At 37.9% G+C, this 19,080-nt stretch overlaps 2 protein-coding genes across 2 annotated transcripts in view; both read right to left on the bottom strand.

Annotated features, from left to right (window-relative positions):
• TMEM245 (transmembrane protein 245) overlaps nt 1-10,922 on the bottom strand; it is a 114,882-nt gene extending 103,960 nt beyond the window's left edge. The window contains exons 1-2 of the mRNA XM_026843085.1: nt 10,896-10,922; nt 8,421-8,423 (exon numbers count right to left, since the gene is read on the bottom strand). Of these exons, the coding sequence (XP_026698886.1) occupies nt 8,421-8,423; nt 10,896-10,922 (30 nt within the window). The remainder of the gene's footprint in view (nt 1-8,420; nt 8,424-10,895) is intronic.
• On the bottom strand, nt 7,035-19,063 carry FRRS1L (ferric chelate reductase 1 like). The gene is made up of 5 exons (XM_026843086.1): nt 18,900-19,063; nt 17,552-17,636; nt 16,923-17,061; nt 13,495-13,741; nt 7,035-13,032 (listed from the first exon to the last, which is right to left on the bottom strand). Exons 1-5 carry the CDS (start codon nt 18,919-18,921, stop codon nt 12,860-12,862), a joined length of 666 nt encoding a protein of 221 aa, XP_026698887.1. The 5' UTR covers nt 18,922-19,063; the 3' UTR covers nt 7,035-12,859.
• Between the last annotated feature and the right edge of the window lie 17 nt (nt 19,064-19,080).

Below are 19,080 nucleotides of genomic sequence, written 5' to 3' on the forward strand. Positions count from 1 at the left end.
CCCCTGTCCTCCCCGCCTCGGTCACCGCCAAGCGCGGGCCGAGGCTTCCCCGCGCCTTCGCTACTCTTGCTGAAGTCGTTACTCTTGCTCAAGCTCCAAGCGCAGGAGCTTGAAAGAGTCCAGCAGCTTGCTCCACGTCCTCATCCCCATCCCAGCAGCGCAGCCCTGCCGCAGCTCCCTCAAGCGCTCTCCCATCCCTACTCTGGGAGCAGAAAATATTCGGAAATTTGCAGCGTCATTGCAAGGTGGAGAGCCAAGACTGGTTAGACCAGCTGGAGAATTTTGCCTTGTCTGAACATGTTCTGGCATCAAATGTTTAACAAGGAAGCATCTGGCACTTTTAATGGTGTTTAGGCCCGCTGAAAAAGTGGTTGTTCTGTCTGGTTTTTTTAGACCTGCCAGTTGTGACATTGTGTTGCATCAAATGGGGTTTTTGCAGATAATCAAGGGAGGAGCTAATTTCCTGCATCTGGCATACACCAGACTTCTGTGTCTACGTGAGGGAGGCAGCTAACATTTTACAGGTGGTCTAAATGCCTCTGTAATAAACATGCTTGGTCTGAGCAAGTTCTGTGAGGGCTGGAATCCACAACATTTGAACTACTCAGTTTTCCTCTCACAGCTTAACACAACCCTCTAGCAGGTACTAAAGCTATTGGTAATGCTACCATAAAACCCACAGAGGGATCTTCCTCTTTCTTCTAAATGAGAGATGTAGCATATACTCTACAACATACTGCAGAAGTTGCATACCTCTGAACATTGGAAAAGGCATAGATAGAGGAACTTGGTTTTCCTTATTTTTTTTTCCTTTTACAATTTAGACTCAAGTTTAACATTATGTAACATCATGGAAGAGCTGTGTCCACCAGGACTTCGGTGGAGTGTTTCTTGCATGATGCAGATGTCTAAAAGCTGCAATTACCCAGAGTACAATTGTTTTTAACTTGTAATACAGGAATACAAGTGTTCATAGCCCAGCTTTAAAGGCCTAGCAATATCAAGACAACAGACTATAGCTGAGACCTATCTCTATCATCATCCCACAAGGAGGAAGGGTAGAGGTTTTTCCACACACTCCCTGTAACCATGTTGCGTCCTACAGCTGTAGCTGTGGCTGGGCCTAGCCAGTTGCCTAAAGCTTTTACACTGCAGTCCTGGCCTGCCCATGCTGCAAAGACTTTCTCACCTGTTACACACCCGTTCGTGCTTCTAGAGGTCCCTGTTGGCTCCCACAGCTCCTTGTTTTCCTTTGCTGAACAGATCACGTGTGTAGGTTTGACAAAGTGCTTTAATTTCATGCAGTGGAGGCATTTATAGGCCTACAGGTACTTTGTTTGATCCTGATGGTGATGAGGCAGGAGAAGCAGTTGTCCAATATGAGAAACTTTTATTGCACCTTAAAATGATACTGTTGCTCACTGCTCTTTGATCAGATAGATCTGCCTCCTGGCAGGGTACTGAAATGGGTAACAACTATGTGTCACTCCTCGAACCTTTCTTCTTCAGTTCCTACAGAGCAGAGGAAGCATGCCAAAAAGAGACTCTAACGGCTCATTATAATACATTTATTATGTTAAAGTTCAATCAGCAAGTGTCAATTAAGATTTACACAGAATACAAATCCTTCTGTTAGATAAACAGAGATGCCAGCAAATCAAATCTTCATAGGCACATCCTTATTCCTTTGATTTTTCTTAACAGACTCAGGCAGTCATGTTCTTCAGGAATAGAAATTTTAATGCCACCTCTTTGACTTGAGTGAAGCTATAAATATTGATTTACATAAGCTGAGGATTTGGTCCCTACTGTAGAAAAACTTTACAATTCTGTGTTTTACTATTCATTATAAACAACATATCAGAAAATTTAAAAACCACTCACAAACCCACAATGCAATTAAAAAAAGACTTCTAACTCATGTATTACCACAACATGAACACTTAAGAACAGGGACATGACCATAAACATCCGAAAACAATCTCTGAGGTGACAACTGAGGCAGGATGTGTGGTCTTCACAAGATGCATGTCAGGCTCTGAACAGTTAGTTCCACAACAGATTTCAAACAGTAATTGCAGCCTTAACAGCTGGTTTTGTTTCAGATTTAAAATGTTACGTGATTTTAGACTAGATGCCTATTCAGGTAGAAACTTCACTGATAGATTGTGGTTTAGGCATTTTTACAGCCATAGATAAGTAGTGCATCTCAGGGTCTGATACTACTGGAAGTTCTCAAACAGTCCCTTCAGATGTATTTTCCCTATTAGTAGTTGTTCAAGGGTGAAGAGGGCAGCAAAGGAATGCTTTGGTGTCAATGTAGAAAACATATATGTGCCTAAAAGTGCACGTGTGGTAAATATTGAGTCCTCGGTGCTCTCCTATGTAGAAGGAAATATAAAATGAGGTATTAACTAGGAAGAGAGAAGCTTGTAACTTCTGTCTGCTGCTGCATAAGCACCCATGAGTTTGTGCACCGAACTGAAGCTTTCCGAGTCCCTGTCAAGAGATCCCAGGCTTGCCTAGATTTTATTTACTCGATATGCAGTCCAACACAGCCCGAAGTTACAAGCTGTTTTACATGTGATTCCAAAATATTGGGTACTGAGGAGGTCAGGAAGCAGAAGAGACAGGCAGCGCTGACAACAGCAAGTTAATCGTTATTTATACCCGAAATAGCCACACGAAACTATGCAATAACTCAGTAATGAAGCCACAAGGTGTCAGCACTGGCCTGTGTATTTAGAAAATAACTATCCCTGCTCCAGAGACTCGTTTGCTGGAACCTGCGTTACTGAACATTTGTGAAGGTTCAGTTGAAGTTAATCTCACTTCATTAATTCACCTCAGTTTAATGACAAAGTAATATGCTCTTCAGATGAATGAAAAATACTCAAACTACTATAGTTTCAATAGTAGCAGGACTAAATAAAAAATATTTAATCTTTAAAGTTCATCATTAACATATGAACTTTGTATCTTTAGGTCATTGACACATATCTTTAATTTTTTCCTTAGCCTAAAATACAATCTTTTATGCAGATCACTACTAAAATGAGTCCAAATTAAATGTAATTTACAAAATAGTGGTAAAAAGAAAATGAAAACCATCTCTTGGGAACACCGACTCTGGTTATACCCAGTGAGTATATCAGTCATGTCTGACTTTATTGCAGAAATGACTTTGCTCAATACCTCAGTATATGGTATTATCAGCAGGGCTATACTTGAATGATTCATGTAGGAAAATACAAATCTTGTGCAGTTAACAAGGGGAATGGAATGCATGGCCGTAAGGCAGAGCAGTCAATAGCACCAACACAAAGATGTTCACTCCGTGGACCAGCATGCAAAACACAGCACCAGTAAGACCTTGGGATGAACAAAACCCAGAGCACTCTCTTGCAGGGTTAACCCACATGGTAGCCACGTGCATGGAACAAGAGTTGGATACAGAGAGATCTGAATAACAGAAGAATATTTTGGCCTCATCAGGTTTGTGACAAAACGCCTTATCAGACCATCAAATGTTATGTAGCACAAATAGAATATAATTTAAGACCCTCTACTGAGTATATTTAAGGCCTCTGTTGATCATGACCACTTGGATAGTGCACAAGTAGCTGACACACATGAGATCTGTCCTTGCTTGCAGCCTGCAACTATAGGGCAGCAACACTACAAACACAACAGAGCACACAGTGTAAAGGCAATAATTTCTTGGTGCCTTGAGCCAAATCTTCTCAGACCACCAGCGAGAAGCTAAAATACCTGCTCAAACATGAAAGATCTCAGAAATTGAAGCATCCCTATTTGAGAGACTTCTACAGCTGCTTTTGCTTGCTGAATATTACGGGAGTTCCTCCTGTCTGTTCCCAATCTCTAATATAACTGCATCTTCTTATTTTTTGCAAAAGCCTGCTCTGACTGCTTCAGGAGCTGCTCTGTCTGGTCAAGCAATGGGGCAGTAATGACAGTAGATAAAGAACACCCAAATTTGTAACATTAGCAACTTGATTATAGTTGCATAGAGGTCACCACAGGAACCTCTACCTTCTACTAACCTATAGTAAGTGATAATTGGGTTGATATTTTGTTAAAATACAGATTATTACATTTATTTACATCTTCACTGTGATTCTGATAGTGAAAAAGAAAAATTTAGTCCCCCACATCTGTTAATTTGCTACTGTGATTAGCTTCACTGACTTAAATGGAATTATTCAGGGTAATAAATTCAAGCCCATGGCACAGGAAGGACTTCTTTAGTTTCAGAGAGACCTTTTTTTTACCCCTTTTATAAATGTCATACCACACATTTTCATAGACTAAAAAGGCATTTATTATAACAGGTTTATAAATAGTGTTGTCTGTCACTGTCAAATAGCTAACAAGGCTCACTTGAACACCAACATTTAGTATAAAACAGATGTTACAAAGCAATATTTTATGGCATGCACTGATTGTAAAGTAGTCCTGTAGGTCACCATAATTTCAGTATGTATTATTCATTCAGTGTTATTTTTCTGAAAAGACTAGTGCAAAAGACTAAATACAAAGAAGTTTGGTGATTATTTCTGGACTACAAAACCCCAGTTCTGCACGCCTACCCAACCACATGCTCATTGACTTCATATGGATGCTGGGTATTGGCATACAGAACACAGCCTATAGCATAAAGAATGCAGAATACCATTTAGCACTATAGTTACAAGTCACTTATTTGTATGTTTTATCTGTGTATTAGTCTTAAGAACGCTGAACAAAGTTAGAAGGTAGAGATGACATTTCAGGTTCAGCCATTACACTTCATGTAGTACAAAACAAAATGTTGTTAACATAGTTATGACAGCGTGCTTACTTGCAAAGAGGTTAAAGCAAACCAGACCTCAGGTTATATTAATCAGAAATACCAAGGCATACCAGGCATCTGCTTTAACCTAAACAGAACACATGATACTTCAAATATGCTAACAAAATATATCTGCCTAAATAAAAGCTGGGGACATCACACATAAATAACAGGGTCCCACCACTTCATTTTTCTAATTAGTTAATAGGTTTGGAATGTCGTCTTTGACTATCTGTGTCAATACTTGAATGATACTTCCAGCTTTAGAGAAAATCTGTTGTGGTAATTTTTTCTATTTCAGTTTTTAGCACTGGTTTCCTATCACCAACTGTGAAAAACTAAAAAGGCAATCATTGCTTTATATGTGAGCAGTCCAATATTTCAGAAGCAAATAGCATATTTTGTACTTAAATAATAAAATTTTTTCCTCCTAGACTTAAATACAGCATCTGTGCTTCCTTTCCTATTATCCTAATACTCTATATGACAACATTTTCTTGATTTATTAAACTTAGCCTTGGTTCATCTTGTTTGGAAAAAAATGCAAATTATACTGTAAAAAACATTAGTGTGAGGCTAATTTGTACCAAAGGTGACAAAAGGTTAGTATATAAAAACCGCAACTGTGATACCCTAGCAGGTAACACCTCAGGTTTCTATATATTATTTTGAATCACTTTGCACCATTTTGCACCCCCCCCACCCCCCCACGAGTTAGGGAACATGTACGATTCTTTGTTTTGTCGTCTTTTTTTTCCAAAGAAAAGTCTACCCTTTTGTTTTTAAACTCTCTTCTATAATTCTCAGACTTACACACACACAAAAATACCTTCAGCAAATTTACATTTCCTAATTATTAATTCTGGGAAGAATATTTTTCATTAATCTAAACTTTGCAGATCACTGTGGTGAAAAATCAGCAAGAATATTTTTTTTTTTATTCCTTGGCACACAACCTAAGTGAGTTGTTCCTCTATTTAGTCTTCTACTATTACCATCTTAAGAAATTGAACTGAAAGATGTTAAGCTTAAGAGATGTGAAACTAAATTAGGCAATATCTTGCAATTGCTAGTTGCCATAAAACATTCACTGCCCTGAGTGGGCATTTGAAGCCATGAAAGATTTGCAGTTGTTTGGCACTTTTGAGAAATGCAATTACTTCTTTAAAAATGTAAACATGAATTTGAGTAAGTATCATTTCGAAACAGCTCATAAAAGTACTGCTACCAGGTAATTCTGTAACACTCTAGTCTATAAAGAACATAACACCTTTACAGAAAGATTCTTAAGAGACCCATATAAAAGTTCACCTTATAAGAACCTTCCTAAATAGCCTCTTATTGCAGATCAAAATGAACCTATATGGAGCAGCAACAGCTGTTCTAAAACACGGGCTGTGAAGTCCTGCATATATACCAACCTCATATCAGTTTGAAAGAACATTCCTATTTAGAGAAGAAACACGAGCAGGGCAAAAGCAACAGTTGTGAAAGACTGTGAAGCTGCATCAGATCAGAACATTAGAAGGTTCTTCACCAAGGGGGTGGTCGATCACTAGAACAGGTTCCCCAGGGAAGAGGTCACAGCATCAACCCTGTCAGAGTTCAAAGAGCATCTGGATGATGACATTTTAGTTTTAAGTAGTCCTGTGAGGAGCAGGGAGTTGGCCTCAAGGATCTTTATGGGTCCCTTTCAATTTGAGATATTCTATGAGTCTATGAGTGCAATTCAAACTACTTAGCAATCCAATAAAAAAAAATCTGCCCCTTTCCTTACAGCAGATTCGTTGCTATTGCCAAGTCAAATCACAGATTCTCAAAGCAAGTAATGTCTTTTAAGTCTGCTTTTTCACACCTATCAACTCCACAAGCTGCATACATCCTCCTTGACATTTCAGAATTAGTTTTTGCCTCACTATCTGAGCCCAAATTAGAAAAGTTAAATAACTAAGTTCAAGCATACATAATTTACCAAGCCCACTATAAAAATAAAATGAAAGTTACCTAAGTGATTATTTCATACTAATAAAGCAGGCTTAGAAAAGGAAGGTTTACCTAGATCTTACCCTGAATCTGCAAAAATCAGGTACCTTGACATACAAATTGCACAGACATAACTAGATATGAAAAAAAATAGTGTGGTGGAAAGTTGACATATGTTCAATAAATATAAATTAATTTCTTTTGATTAATTTTGGGAAATTGAGATTTTCTTTAAAACCTCCCAGTTAACTATCCATTATGTATGCTGGTCAGGCTGTGGGAGAGCTGCATTAGGCCCTAACACACTGCTACAGAAATACAGATAGTGAAATGTTAATTAGGGAAATAGACAAGGTACAATGAAAACTATTGAGAACGGATGCAGAGTCTCCATTTTTTGATACTCCAGCTGCTGCAGCAATAGTTTGTAAAACGGCCAGTGAGCAGGTAAATGCACAGCACCCAACTGTCACTACTGTCTCCAGGGTCCTGACAGGTTTTCATACCTCTAAAGGCAAGATCAAGCCTCTAGCTCTTACCTTGGAGTATCAGGGGAGTACACATCTTGAGGCACAGTCTCACCTTGTCCCCACATCAGCCCTTATGCAGCTAGGACATGCATTAAAGTTGACTTAAAGTCAGACTGTTCCGTCTATTCACATCAATTAATATTTGCTTGTGATAAAAGTACCAGATGTGCTCAACCACATGTAAACACATACAAAAATAGGAAGAGTGCCAAAACCATTAGTCCTTCCTTGTCATCCAGCCTTACTACCAGTCTCTCCATTCTTCTATCCCAAACTATCTGAGGTCACCAATGCCTCAGTGTGTAGCATTCAAGCAGACACTTTGCCTGTTCATTACACACTGTGGAGTCAGAGTTCAAACAGAGGATGCCAATTCATGCAGATTATGCACATACACAGCTCCATGAAGCACCAAAACCAACTATAATATTTAAACATGTTTCTACTTCTATCATAAATCTAAGGATCTATACAAAGTTATACTTCATATAAAATACTAGCACAATGGGTATCTCTGAAAATAAGTGATATTAGACCTTTTGTAATTCTGTGAAGTACATGTTTCCTTCTCCTAAAGCTATTACCAAATATTTTTCTTTAGGGAAACTATTTGGAGATGTTAAAAAAAAAAAAAAAAAAAAGAAGGGAGGGGGGAGGAGGGCAGGAAAAATACACCTGCTACACATCAGTGTGTCATACCAAGGAAACCAATGAGTCAAAATGTAATTTAAATGCTGATAAAAGTTATCAAGTTTGTATATAAGGTTTAATTCTGCCTCTAGAGTATGGCATGGCACAAACTTCCAGTGAACCCATAAAGACCAGACAGATGGTCTATTCTCTAAAAAGAGAAAAATTTGTTTCTTTATAAGTGTCTGATGCACTGGATGGATGAGAAAGTAAAGAGAAGACAGACAAAAAATAAGAAGACCTGCACCTTCTCTTAAAGTTACATCAGTCATTTAGTTACAGATGACTGGAGTATCATCAATGACACAGATTTCTATTTGTGACCTGGATAATCATGAAGACAGCTGTGTGTCAGTCCTCCTTACCCACTAACTCTTCTTCACAGCTAGACTAAGACTTCTCAGGATCATCTATCTAACTAAATAGCATAAGGCATCCATGGAAACGGGGACAGGACATAGGCTAGTGACAAGGAGTGTGGTACTTTTCAGAGAAAGACTAGACATTAACACTCACAGTAAGAACACCATCCACAGTTTGGCAAAAGAAGATCTGCATATTTAAGGGATTTGTTGTAGGATGGGTTGTGCTGTTTGTTATTTCCATTTCACAGTAGCCATTGAGCACATGGAGGCAGTTGCAGGGCTCTACTTCTTGGTTCAGACCCAGGATATGGTGTCCCAAGTGAGCTTCAAAACTGCTGCCTGGGATTGCTGATGTACACCACGCTCCAGTCATTCTCTAATCCCTGTGTTAAAAGACTGGAAACGTCAGTGACAAACACAGCTTTCACAATTTTTAACCCAATCAGGGGGGGTGTGGGGGGGTGGTGTTTCCTCATATTAGGGAAACCACAAGTGGTTTTATTTCTTGCTATCCAAGTATTACAAAACCAATCAAGAAAGACAAGAAGGCGACAGAGGGATTTCAAACTTTTCTCTTCAATATGTTCTCTTTCAAAACCCAAGTATTTCCCTTATAATGACAGAATTTTGAAGAAAGCATCACCTCGTAGCCAAAAACATAGTCAAATCAGCTAGGCTTTTTTTTTTTTTCCTTGGGGGGGAATCAATTACCATCTAAGAGTATCTCACCTAAACATAAATATATATATATAGCAAAGGAAAAAAAATTACTTTTCAAAAGTCTATCCTCACCACTTATTTTTCTCTCTTTTCTAATTATTATTAATGTCATGTCTAGCTTACTATTTGTAGCAGGGTACCAGTCAGACACTACAGTCACAAAACAAGGTCCCTATGCAATAGGCACTGTCACAAATACAAGCAGCTGATTTCTCTTCCAACTAACTTACAAACTTTAAGTATAAAACATTCTAAATAAGATGGACAGAGTGAGCAGAGGGTGATAATATGGTTAATGTAACAACCAATGGTCACAACGGAATTCTGTCCTACATGGAAATAATGTATCCAAGGACATTAATTAATGCCTTATGGGCTTTGCCAGTCCTATCTTTCTAATTAATAATCAAAGTTAAAATTATAAATACTCTATACTCCATAACACCATACTCTAAACATGCACTTTTGAAATTCTATGCCTCTATATGTCACTCTTCAGCAAGTAATTCTCAAAATAAAAGCATTTTGAAACTGTGTTCGTTAACAGCTGCTTGCTAGTAGGCACCATAAAGAAACCAAAATGATTTAGAGAAGTAAATGTCTGCCTCTTTTTCCAAAGGAGGCCTTTTCCTCTAGCTTGTGTTGGTACCTGTTAATTAGAAAAATCAAAAAATCTATTTGGATGCCATAATCACTTAACTACTTTGAAGAAAATTATTTTGTAGTAACTTTGTATAACAGGGGTCAATCCTGCTTTTCAGTGTTAAAAAAACCCAACCAAACAAAAAACCAAAATACCTTCCATGACAAGTTACTATGCCCACTCAAATGTTAAGACTTACCAAGTGTCATACAAAATTAAATACCACTGAGTTAAAGTGCTTTCATTTCTTTTATGGCCTTTTTCTTATATTTCTTCCCGACTAGTACTTTCTAAAGACTTTTACCTTCTTTGTTTGTTGACTTAAATCTCAGTTTCCTGCTTTTTCCACTCTGAAGAACAACTCTCAGACAAGCTCAGTGCTAAACTCTGTCATCAGTTAAAATGCTGAAGAAAACAGATTGCTTTGTTGCTTGTTGTGGCCTTTTATTTCCTCCCATTTGATTAGAAATATTTAATTAGTGCTAATTAAATACTTTGAAGCTTGGTTGAAAGTTTTTATAGAAGTGCACATTTCTGCTAATACTTCAACAAGAGAAAAGTATGATGACAAAAACACCAGACAACACACTGATAAATACATTGAAAAAAAAAAAGGGTTTTTTTTACCCTAATTGAGAACATAGGTACAGCTGAAGATTGAAGTAGTTTATACTTTGTGGCAGACGTATCCTTAAATAGCTCTGCCTCTACTCTGAATTTGCTGTCGCTTTAGAGTCTGAACTTTAAACACGTATGACTCCAGGTAAGTGGAAAGCAGTTTTATGGGTGTTGTACATTTACCTTGGGATCGTCCTCTTTAACATACCTCTGGAGCTCAGGTCCAGACAGGCTATCCTAAATCCAGCACTGTATTAAAGAAGGAAAGAGGAGCCAAAATGGGTTTCTATCCTATTTCAGTACTTTTAAATTATCAGATTAGCCTTTTAGTGGGTAAGCAGGTAAATGCCTGAAAGTAAAAATGTAAATATAAGGCCATAAACTAAAGCAACCCTGAGGCTACTTTAAATAGCTGAGAAGGAACTGCACTATCTCTGCTGCCTACAAATTAGCACAAACAAGAAGAATTTGTCCTAATGATTTCCTCACTTCACCTGGTTGCTGAATATAAAACTCAACATCCAGGCTTCAGCTATCTGCTTCAGCCAATCTTAAGGCTAAATTTTACAGCTATTGTAGACCAAAACAGACCTTCCATATTAGATTGTCTCTACTATATCCTTCATCAGATGCTCAGTAGGTTATCCAACTTGAGAGAAATAATTTATGCCAAATAAAGTTACTATATGCACTTTTAAAGATCACTTCATTCTGAATTTCTCTTCCCTCTCCTGAACTCTACTCCAGTATTTTAAGTGAACAAATACTTAAAGACATCAATGAAAATATATATTACTAAGAAGTCTTTCTTTTGAAACAGGGATAAAGTGTTTGTGATGGAGAGAAATTAATTTTCAATCCAATTCATATACTTTAAGCATAGGCTTGAAGAATGCTGAGCCCAAAAAAATTAAGTCTACAAACTTCAGTCTGAGAATAATGATGCAAAGCTAGATAATCTTTTTGAACTCTATGCAGCAATGAGAATAGAAAGGAGGTCCATCACATACTTTACCAGATCCTGTTACAGAGTCCTCAAGCATACCACATTAGATAGAACTTTGGCACAATTTAAATTTTAATTCTATTTAAATAGAATTTCAATGCAAGTTGGGAAGTGAATGAGCAACCTTATCTATGCACATTTGACTGCTATATGTAAACATGTGTCATACACTTCCAGTCATGTGAAGAACAGAAAGTCTCCACAAGAACTCAAAGTTTTTCACAATATTCTGTGGCTTGTAAATACATTTTGACACTTTCAATTTCTGTAACATTTAGCATTCATCTTTGAAATATTTATTAGTGATAAAAAAATCTAATGTATTTCCTCTTCAGCTTATCTTTTTTCACAGTAACTACATTTTAGCAATTTTACATTTAGAAGATACTGCTCTTCTTATTAATCCCTATCTTTCCTTACAAATAATATTAATTATATTTCTGTTTCTTTTTAAGTTATCATCAGCTGCCCATATTAATCTTTAACATGAACAGGATATACAGGCATACAACACAGAAGAACACGATTACTTCATACTACTACACAACTGCTTAAAAACATATTTACATGTCAGCAAAATTATTGTTTTTTCATAAAAAGAGAAAAATTGATTTAATCTATTGGGAGGACATCCTATGGCTTATTGGGAACTTCTATATTCTGTATGTTTTACACCTGTTTTTCCTATGCATGTAGAGTTTACATTACTGTATTCTCCCTTCCCCTGGTTTAAATAACTTTGTATCTCACTTATAAAAGAAGTAGCCATTTCTTTCAAGAAAGCTCTTGAGACACTATTATTGTAGACATTCATCACCTCTTTTCCATTAAAAAAAAAATCATGTTAATGCTTGATTATGCAAGTTTAGTTTTGGAAAGTACCGGAGCAAGTAAACCTTGGTAAATATGAAAAAAAAAAAAAGAGAGAACTGTCCATTACTGAAGGGCAGGTTTTATACTGCCGTGTCGGTATCCAGATCTTAAGTTCAGAAACTGCACTTGGAGTTGTGCTGTCTGCTCCAGAAGTACCAAACAGCATTATAACATTTTCCCAAATTTGCCTTTTGGGAGCAATTTGGAAGTCAATTCTGTTATCTGACCAGAAGTCCATCACTAAATTTGCCTAAACACGCATACAGACACTCCTCCCACACATACACACCCACACGCACACACATTGATTTTACAAAAGTTTCCTTTTCTTTAAGCAAGTAGTCACAACACTGAAAATATTCTCCTATGTGTTCACTGATTATTCTTAAATGATTTGTCACCACTCTGCCACTCAAAGGAGATGGTTATTGCATGCTCCTGAGAAGCTAACTATGTTCAAAAGCAGCTAGATGAGGATGGTGGTGAGATATAAATTCTGATAGAAAAATGCATCGTCCATCTGTATAGCTGTCCATCCTGAGGAACTTCTGCTGACAAATTCTTGCTATCTTCCATCGGTCATGGGGTTCCCATCAATAAATAGAAGGTCAGTGCAACAATGAGGAGCAAGCAGAATGGAGAAGAGAAGGTCTGATAGGCAGCTGATGGCATGAAAATATCTTCATACTTGTAGATACTGACAACACGCTCTGATACGGGTGGTGAGTCTATATCATGGCGAGTTATAGAACCTTTAACAGGTAAGGGCAGAAAGAAATAATGTCAGATGCATTTTTTCTGTAACTCTACCAAAGAAATGGGTAGACAGCCAAGTAATTTTCAAACCTACAGGAGCATGCCATATTACATTGTCAGTGAGTAGAGTCATTTCTCTGCTTTCTGAAATTAAAAGTCTGAATAAAACAAATTCAATTCAAGTAAACAATAAACATCCTTCAAAGGAATTCAGAATTTCTAGTGATGAAGTTCTAAATTTAGCTTTGGGGGGTGGGGGTAATAACTATATAGCCATGAAAACAAGACATGTAGGAATCTGTTATTTATCTTGTCTTCTTTTTTATCTGTTTTTAAGCCCCATGCTGCCAGAATTTTAGTTTATTAAAAAGAAAGGGGTCTAGTAAGAATAATGTAATTGAAAGACATTTATCAATTTTGGCACCTCAGTTCTGTCGGTAACACAGAAATCAACTTACCCTGAATTGCTGGGCCCCAAGCAAACAGATAGTACCAACTTAAATGCAGATCAACGATGGTTTCCTCTCGGGGAACATATACAGGACGCTTGAATCGACATGTTACACGATTGTTCTCAAAAACCCCTTCTTCATCTCTAGCAGGATTTCTCTGGATTTCTTTAGCCCACTGACCAACATTATAGAAATGCTGTATTCGGACTCTTCCATTATCATCATGAACACAAGCCATGACATCATCTCCTCCCTACATAGTAAAACCATATTGGTAGAAGGAAAACAAAAGTGTCACAAAGCATTTCCTCATTAGTTTTTAATAATTAAAATTATACACAAGACTTGGGACTCTCATTCCTTCTTCCTCAGTTATATATACACAAATATTTGTTTCCCTAACCACATGTCTTCAATCAGATTGAACATCACAATATTTATTTACTCTTTTGGATCTTTCTAAGAGTTATTTTACCTAACATATATAACATATTTGTAAGTCATGATATCACCCTGACATCACATAATTAATTAATCAGTGGAAGGCTGTTTTCTTTCGTAATTTGTGAAGTTCTAGGATCCTGTTTCATAAAAACTCAGAGGTGTGAATCCTTGATGTGTACAAACTCCACTGCATCAAATCATAGACAGAAATCCAATATAATTTAGTAAAATAGAGATGAATCTACTAAATATGGGAAAACAATACCATAAATTACAGTATCTTTTCTGTTCCCTTCTGATGTCCACTTAAGTGAACATCACTTCTTATATGTCTTAAGAGAAAATGAAAGATGTCAGCATGTAGTAACAGAATACAGAACACCATAGGATACAAGAAAAAAAGTAATACGTGTTTCTTCACACAGAATAAACAGCTACCAAGCACTACAATAAAGCAAAGAAACGGCAGACAGAAGGAAGTGTGAGACAATTGTTTGCAGAGGTCATTCATAGAAATATTAAACCAGTTGCTAGAACAGCTACTCACAGTCCCTGCCAAAGTGGTAGAGCACTGTATCACTCAGGGATTAGCATTCATTTGAGGATACTATTTCATAGAAGCCTTAGTATCAAGAACCATTAAAACACTGTGCAACTTGGATGAATGGCATTTTACTGAACACCACTGCCACAGGTATCAGCGCCATATTAAATACAGGCCCTACTTCTCCAACATTAATCTTTCTGATAGGTGATGCTGATGATAGACAGGATGCTTGCTAGCCTGATAATCTCTCAGTTCCTTGTTACAGGGAAAGAAGAGGAAAAGGGTTCATTTCAGCTCTCTGGAAACATTGCTATGTGGATTTGTGAAAGATGTGCCAAAAGTGAGGGAACAAGGGGACAAGTGGGTAAAACACATGCTTGAACAGTTTCTGCACCTCAGTGCTGCTGCAGGCAACCTTTCCAGCTTCTGTCTTGAGCCTATCCTTGCTCTCCATAACTTGTTTTCCAAGTTTAGTTTTTATACATTCCAAGTTTAGTTTTTATATATCTGGACACAAATCCCTCATTCTTAAGTACAAAGAAGCAAAAATAAAGCTGTTTTCACATAGAAAAAAATTAAAAGGAAAGAAAAAAGCATTCTGAATTTCAATTAACAGAATGACATTACAAAATCCTGCCTAGGCACAAAAGCCTGCAAGGGAGAAGCATAATGTTATTTGAGACAAAGAAATAGGTCATGGAAATTTTTTTAAAAATAAAAAATCTATTGAGGACAAAAAGTAGGATTTTTTCCCAACTTCTGTAGCTATCTGGGCCACACCATTTGGATTAGGGCCTCCAAAGCACAGCCCACTTCTCATAGCTACGTTGTTCTGACCCAGAGACATTTTACCATTAGAACCTGTGCATCCCAGGACACCAAAACCTCCTGGAAGTTATGAAAAAGGATGAAGTCAGCAGAGGAACAAGAGAGGAAGACAGATGCTAGCTGGTTTAGTCCAGCTGACTGATGGGCATTAGATCACATACGCAGCAAATTTGGAAGCAAAACATTTTACTTTACACTTCTATTTTTCTTACCAGTAGCTGAGATTTAACATGCTGCTTGATGTGCTTGGGATGGAAGGTAACGCCTGCTTTCCAAGGGGCTGATGAGATGCAGGCAGTGGGACCCTGAGATCTACTGCAGCTGTAGCAGAGTCACAAACCCGTAACACAGTCTCTGATAGCTTGGGGCCAAACATTTCAAGGTGCTGAGCTGCTTTGAAAACTCTGTTGAGTACTTGCATTTCCAGGCATCTAAACTCTACCCAAAATTTGGCTGTAAAACTGTTCCTCACAACATTAAAAACATGAACTCTTTCTTGTGACGTGAACTGTTCTCTGTGACATAAAAGACTTCTATTTTTATTGTGCTTATTTACAGTGTCATATTAAGACATATGTAGTAATGACTGAAAAGCACCTGCCCTCACATTTTCTTTCTCTTTCTCATTCTGAGTCTGATATAAATGTTGTTGTCAGTGCAAGTCTTCCCATTCTTTTTTGTGAGTCCTAGCTCAGAATGTCTAAATTCTGTATTTTTTCAGACTACTGCTTACAGCAGTATAAAAGACAGCCCTGTCCTCTGACTGGTGATTTAGAACATAGGGTCAGTATTGTTTTACATACTCAGGAGTGTTTCTGTATACAACACCTACATTATGAACTGCATTTTAATCCTAAACATTTTACCAAGGATCACAGACAAAACATCTTTGCCTAAGTCATCTATTGCTCAGGTTATTTAAAGTTCGCACAGCAGAGTTCGCTCCTGTTTTGCTCACTGAAACACAATGAAGAGTGAAGCTTTTGAATGGAAAAGTACAGAAATAAGCATTAAAAAAACCCAAATAAAATCCAGGAGAAAATGAAGACGAAATTTTAACAAGACTGCTTTCTAGAGTCTGTATGTTTAAATTAGCAGGAGTCATTTTGTCACACATTCGTGGCTTCCTTGGAACAACACACAGGTATGAAAGAAACAGATTTCTGAAGTTTAACGGTGAAAGTCACATTTATATCACTGAAAGTCAGCTAATTTACTGAAGAATAAAATTATTTTCTATTTAGTTTCTGATGTGCCTTTTGTCCAAGTAACACTGACATAAAGCATGACAGGACATTTCCACGTGAATTGGCTTATTCCTGAGGGCTTTTCTAATAAAAAGGCAAAAAGCTAATAACATTCAGACATTCAGAGCTGAACTGAAATACTGCTTTAATTCCCAGAGAAGAAGGACATGTTAGGAAGGATGAGGCAGTTTTCTGGGAGGCAGTAGGCCTGGCTTCGGCTCCCAGGGTGGCTACCGAACAGTGCTTAAGTTTTCATCAAGTCAGTTTTTCCTTTTAGGCTCTGCTTCTGTTTTCACATCAAATGTAAACCATTTGTATCCTAGCATACAAAAGCGTGCACGCAACATGAAGAACTGTACATATCTTACCATTTTCTTGTCTGAGGAGAATCCCACCGCCACCCAGCCATCGGTATCAGCACTCAACTCGAATTCAACATCAGCTCCTATTCTACGGTAACTTAGAAAGTAGTCACAGGTCTCTGCATTGCATCCAGGTTTACCGTACCTGCACGGAATTGGAAATACACGTAACTTCCTTGTGGTTTCCTGCAATGGAATTTAATTATCTTTCTGCAAGAAAAAAAATCTAAAAGAATGCATTTTGGCATAATGGCAGTAAAACATATTATATTATGCTATACACAAGGTACCCTCAAGTGTTTGCAATTACTACTCTTTAGTGTAAGAATGTATAGTATTTAAACAGTACAGCAAGCAATTAATTACACGCAGTATCATTCTGTTGACCTTCCTAGTCCTGGTTTTGTAAGTCCTTCATGAAAATGCAAGAAACATGAAATAACTGTAGGTCCATAACTGTGATGTATATCCCTAAATAATCTAGTTTTCTCAGATAATATACTCCATAACTACACATTCGTATATTCTTAAATAAGCATTTATTCAAACGAATATGGAACATTTACCAAAGTCTCCAATGCATTCAGTCAACATTTGCAAACATAAAGGTATCTGCACTTTTATCTCAGACTGACCTAAAGCATCCCTTGGTTTTTCCACAGTCATCCACTCTGATTTTTGCAAATGGATCCACAGGAGGAGCAGTAGGGAAAGGGTAACCTGTATAATCAGAATACAACATTGCCAAATAAAATACAAGGAATAAAAAGCAATAATACTAAAGAGAAAGGGTTCCAATAGCATTTACTTTGTCCACTGGTAACTGAGCTGTTCAGTTACCAGTGGACATTTGTCCATACACAATCCCTTGCTCAGATGGTCCTGGATCCAGGTACCAGAGTAACACTGATAACTGAAAACAAAAATGTTCTCAGGTTTTCTACATCTGTCAAGAAGGGAGAAGGATGCCGGGGCATGGCTTTGCTACACTGAGGGCAAAAGTTAACTTAAGGCAGAAGGTACACAGACTAGTGCAGATAACTAACAATTAGGGATCTCCACTCAGCCATCTCTTTGTGCAGTCTTAGTCCCCTCAGGAAATCCATTAAGGGAACTAAATCTGATTCCTTAGCCATAAATGCCAGTATCAAGTATAAATGCAGGACACCAGATTCAGAGCTGTCGGAACGGATACTGAAAGGATCTGTATAGTAAATACATCCTCCATTAAGTAGTAAAATAAAACACGCATTGCAATAAAAGGTATCAAAACAGGGATTTGCCTGCAGTAATGACCTGCAGTCACTTGTGAAGGAAGACCCTGAAGAGCTGGACAAGAAGAGGTATGATTCCAAGCAATCCCCTGTCCATCCCATACAATCCCAATTGTATGACAGTACACCAAAGAGAAAGTGCGAACATCTGCACAGAGACCTTTTCTGTCTTGGCTTGTAGAAGTTATGTCTGTTGCATGAACATGGATATTTTAATAGGATGTTCTTCTGCTTAGCCAACTCACAACCAAAGTGGTAGTTGTGAAACTATAAAGTCCTCTGGAAGCAATTCATTGAGGAGCAAATAAACACTGCAGTTAGTTAGAGCACCTGAAGACAAATGTTTAACTTACAGAACTTTAGGCATTTGGGAGCCCTAATTCACTTTCCCAGATTTCTGACAATACCAATGGAGAGAGAAAGTATGCTGAAAACTGTGAATTACAGCGTCTGTTAACTGTTCTAGGGGCCTGGGTAAATTACCCAGCACAAACATGTTAAATCGGCAAAATTTCACAGCAGCCTGTAGCTGAGCATCACTAAAAACATGGTCCCAGGACACGCTATCCTCTCACATCTGTCTTTTCTTCAAATGCATCAGACAACCGAGTTTCAATGAAGCCTAGTCACAAATCTGGAGTTTTTAACATTCTGCCATTTGTAAATGCAAAAAACCCACCCCAAAATCCAGGACTACTATGTGTCTTACCACGTAGATCATCACACAGCATTTCGAAAGCCACAAAACCCAGGACTCTTTTTCAAATTAGCATCCCGGAAAGCTTTTCACGGGGGGGGTTTGCACCGCGGCCGACGACCCACAGCCGGCCGGTCGCCCTCGGCGGGACAGGGCCGGAGCCCGGACCTCCGCTCCCCTCCCGGCCTCCCGC

The sequence above is a fragment of the Athene cunicularia genome, assembly GCF_003259725.1.
Source record: "Athene cunicularia isolate RWA chromosome 2 unlocalized genomic scaffold, athCun1 chr2_part1, whole genome shotgun sequence".
Lineage (NCBI taxonomy): Eukaryota > Metazoa > Chordata > Aves > Strigiformes > Strigidae > Athene > Athene cunicularia.

Bases quoted from the DNA above. Each gene is read 5' to 3' on its own strand.
- FRRS1L (XM_026843086.1), bottom strand. From the start codon at position 18,921: ATGCTGTGTGATGATCTACGTG. The intron at 17,637-18,899 runs GTAAGACACATA...CTGATTATACAG, and splicing joins GCTGTGTGATGATCTACGTG to GTTACCCTTTCCCTACTGCT. The intron at 13,033-13,494 runs GTAAGTTGATTT...TACCTGTTAAAG, and splicing joins TTGGGGCCCAGCAATTCAGG to GTTCTATAACTCGCCATGAT.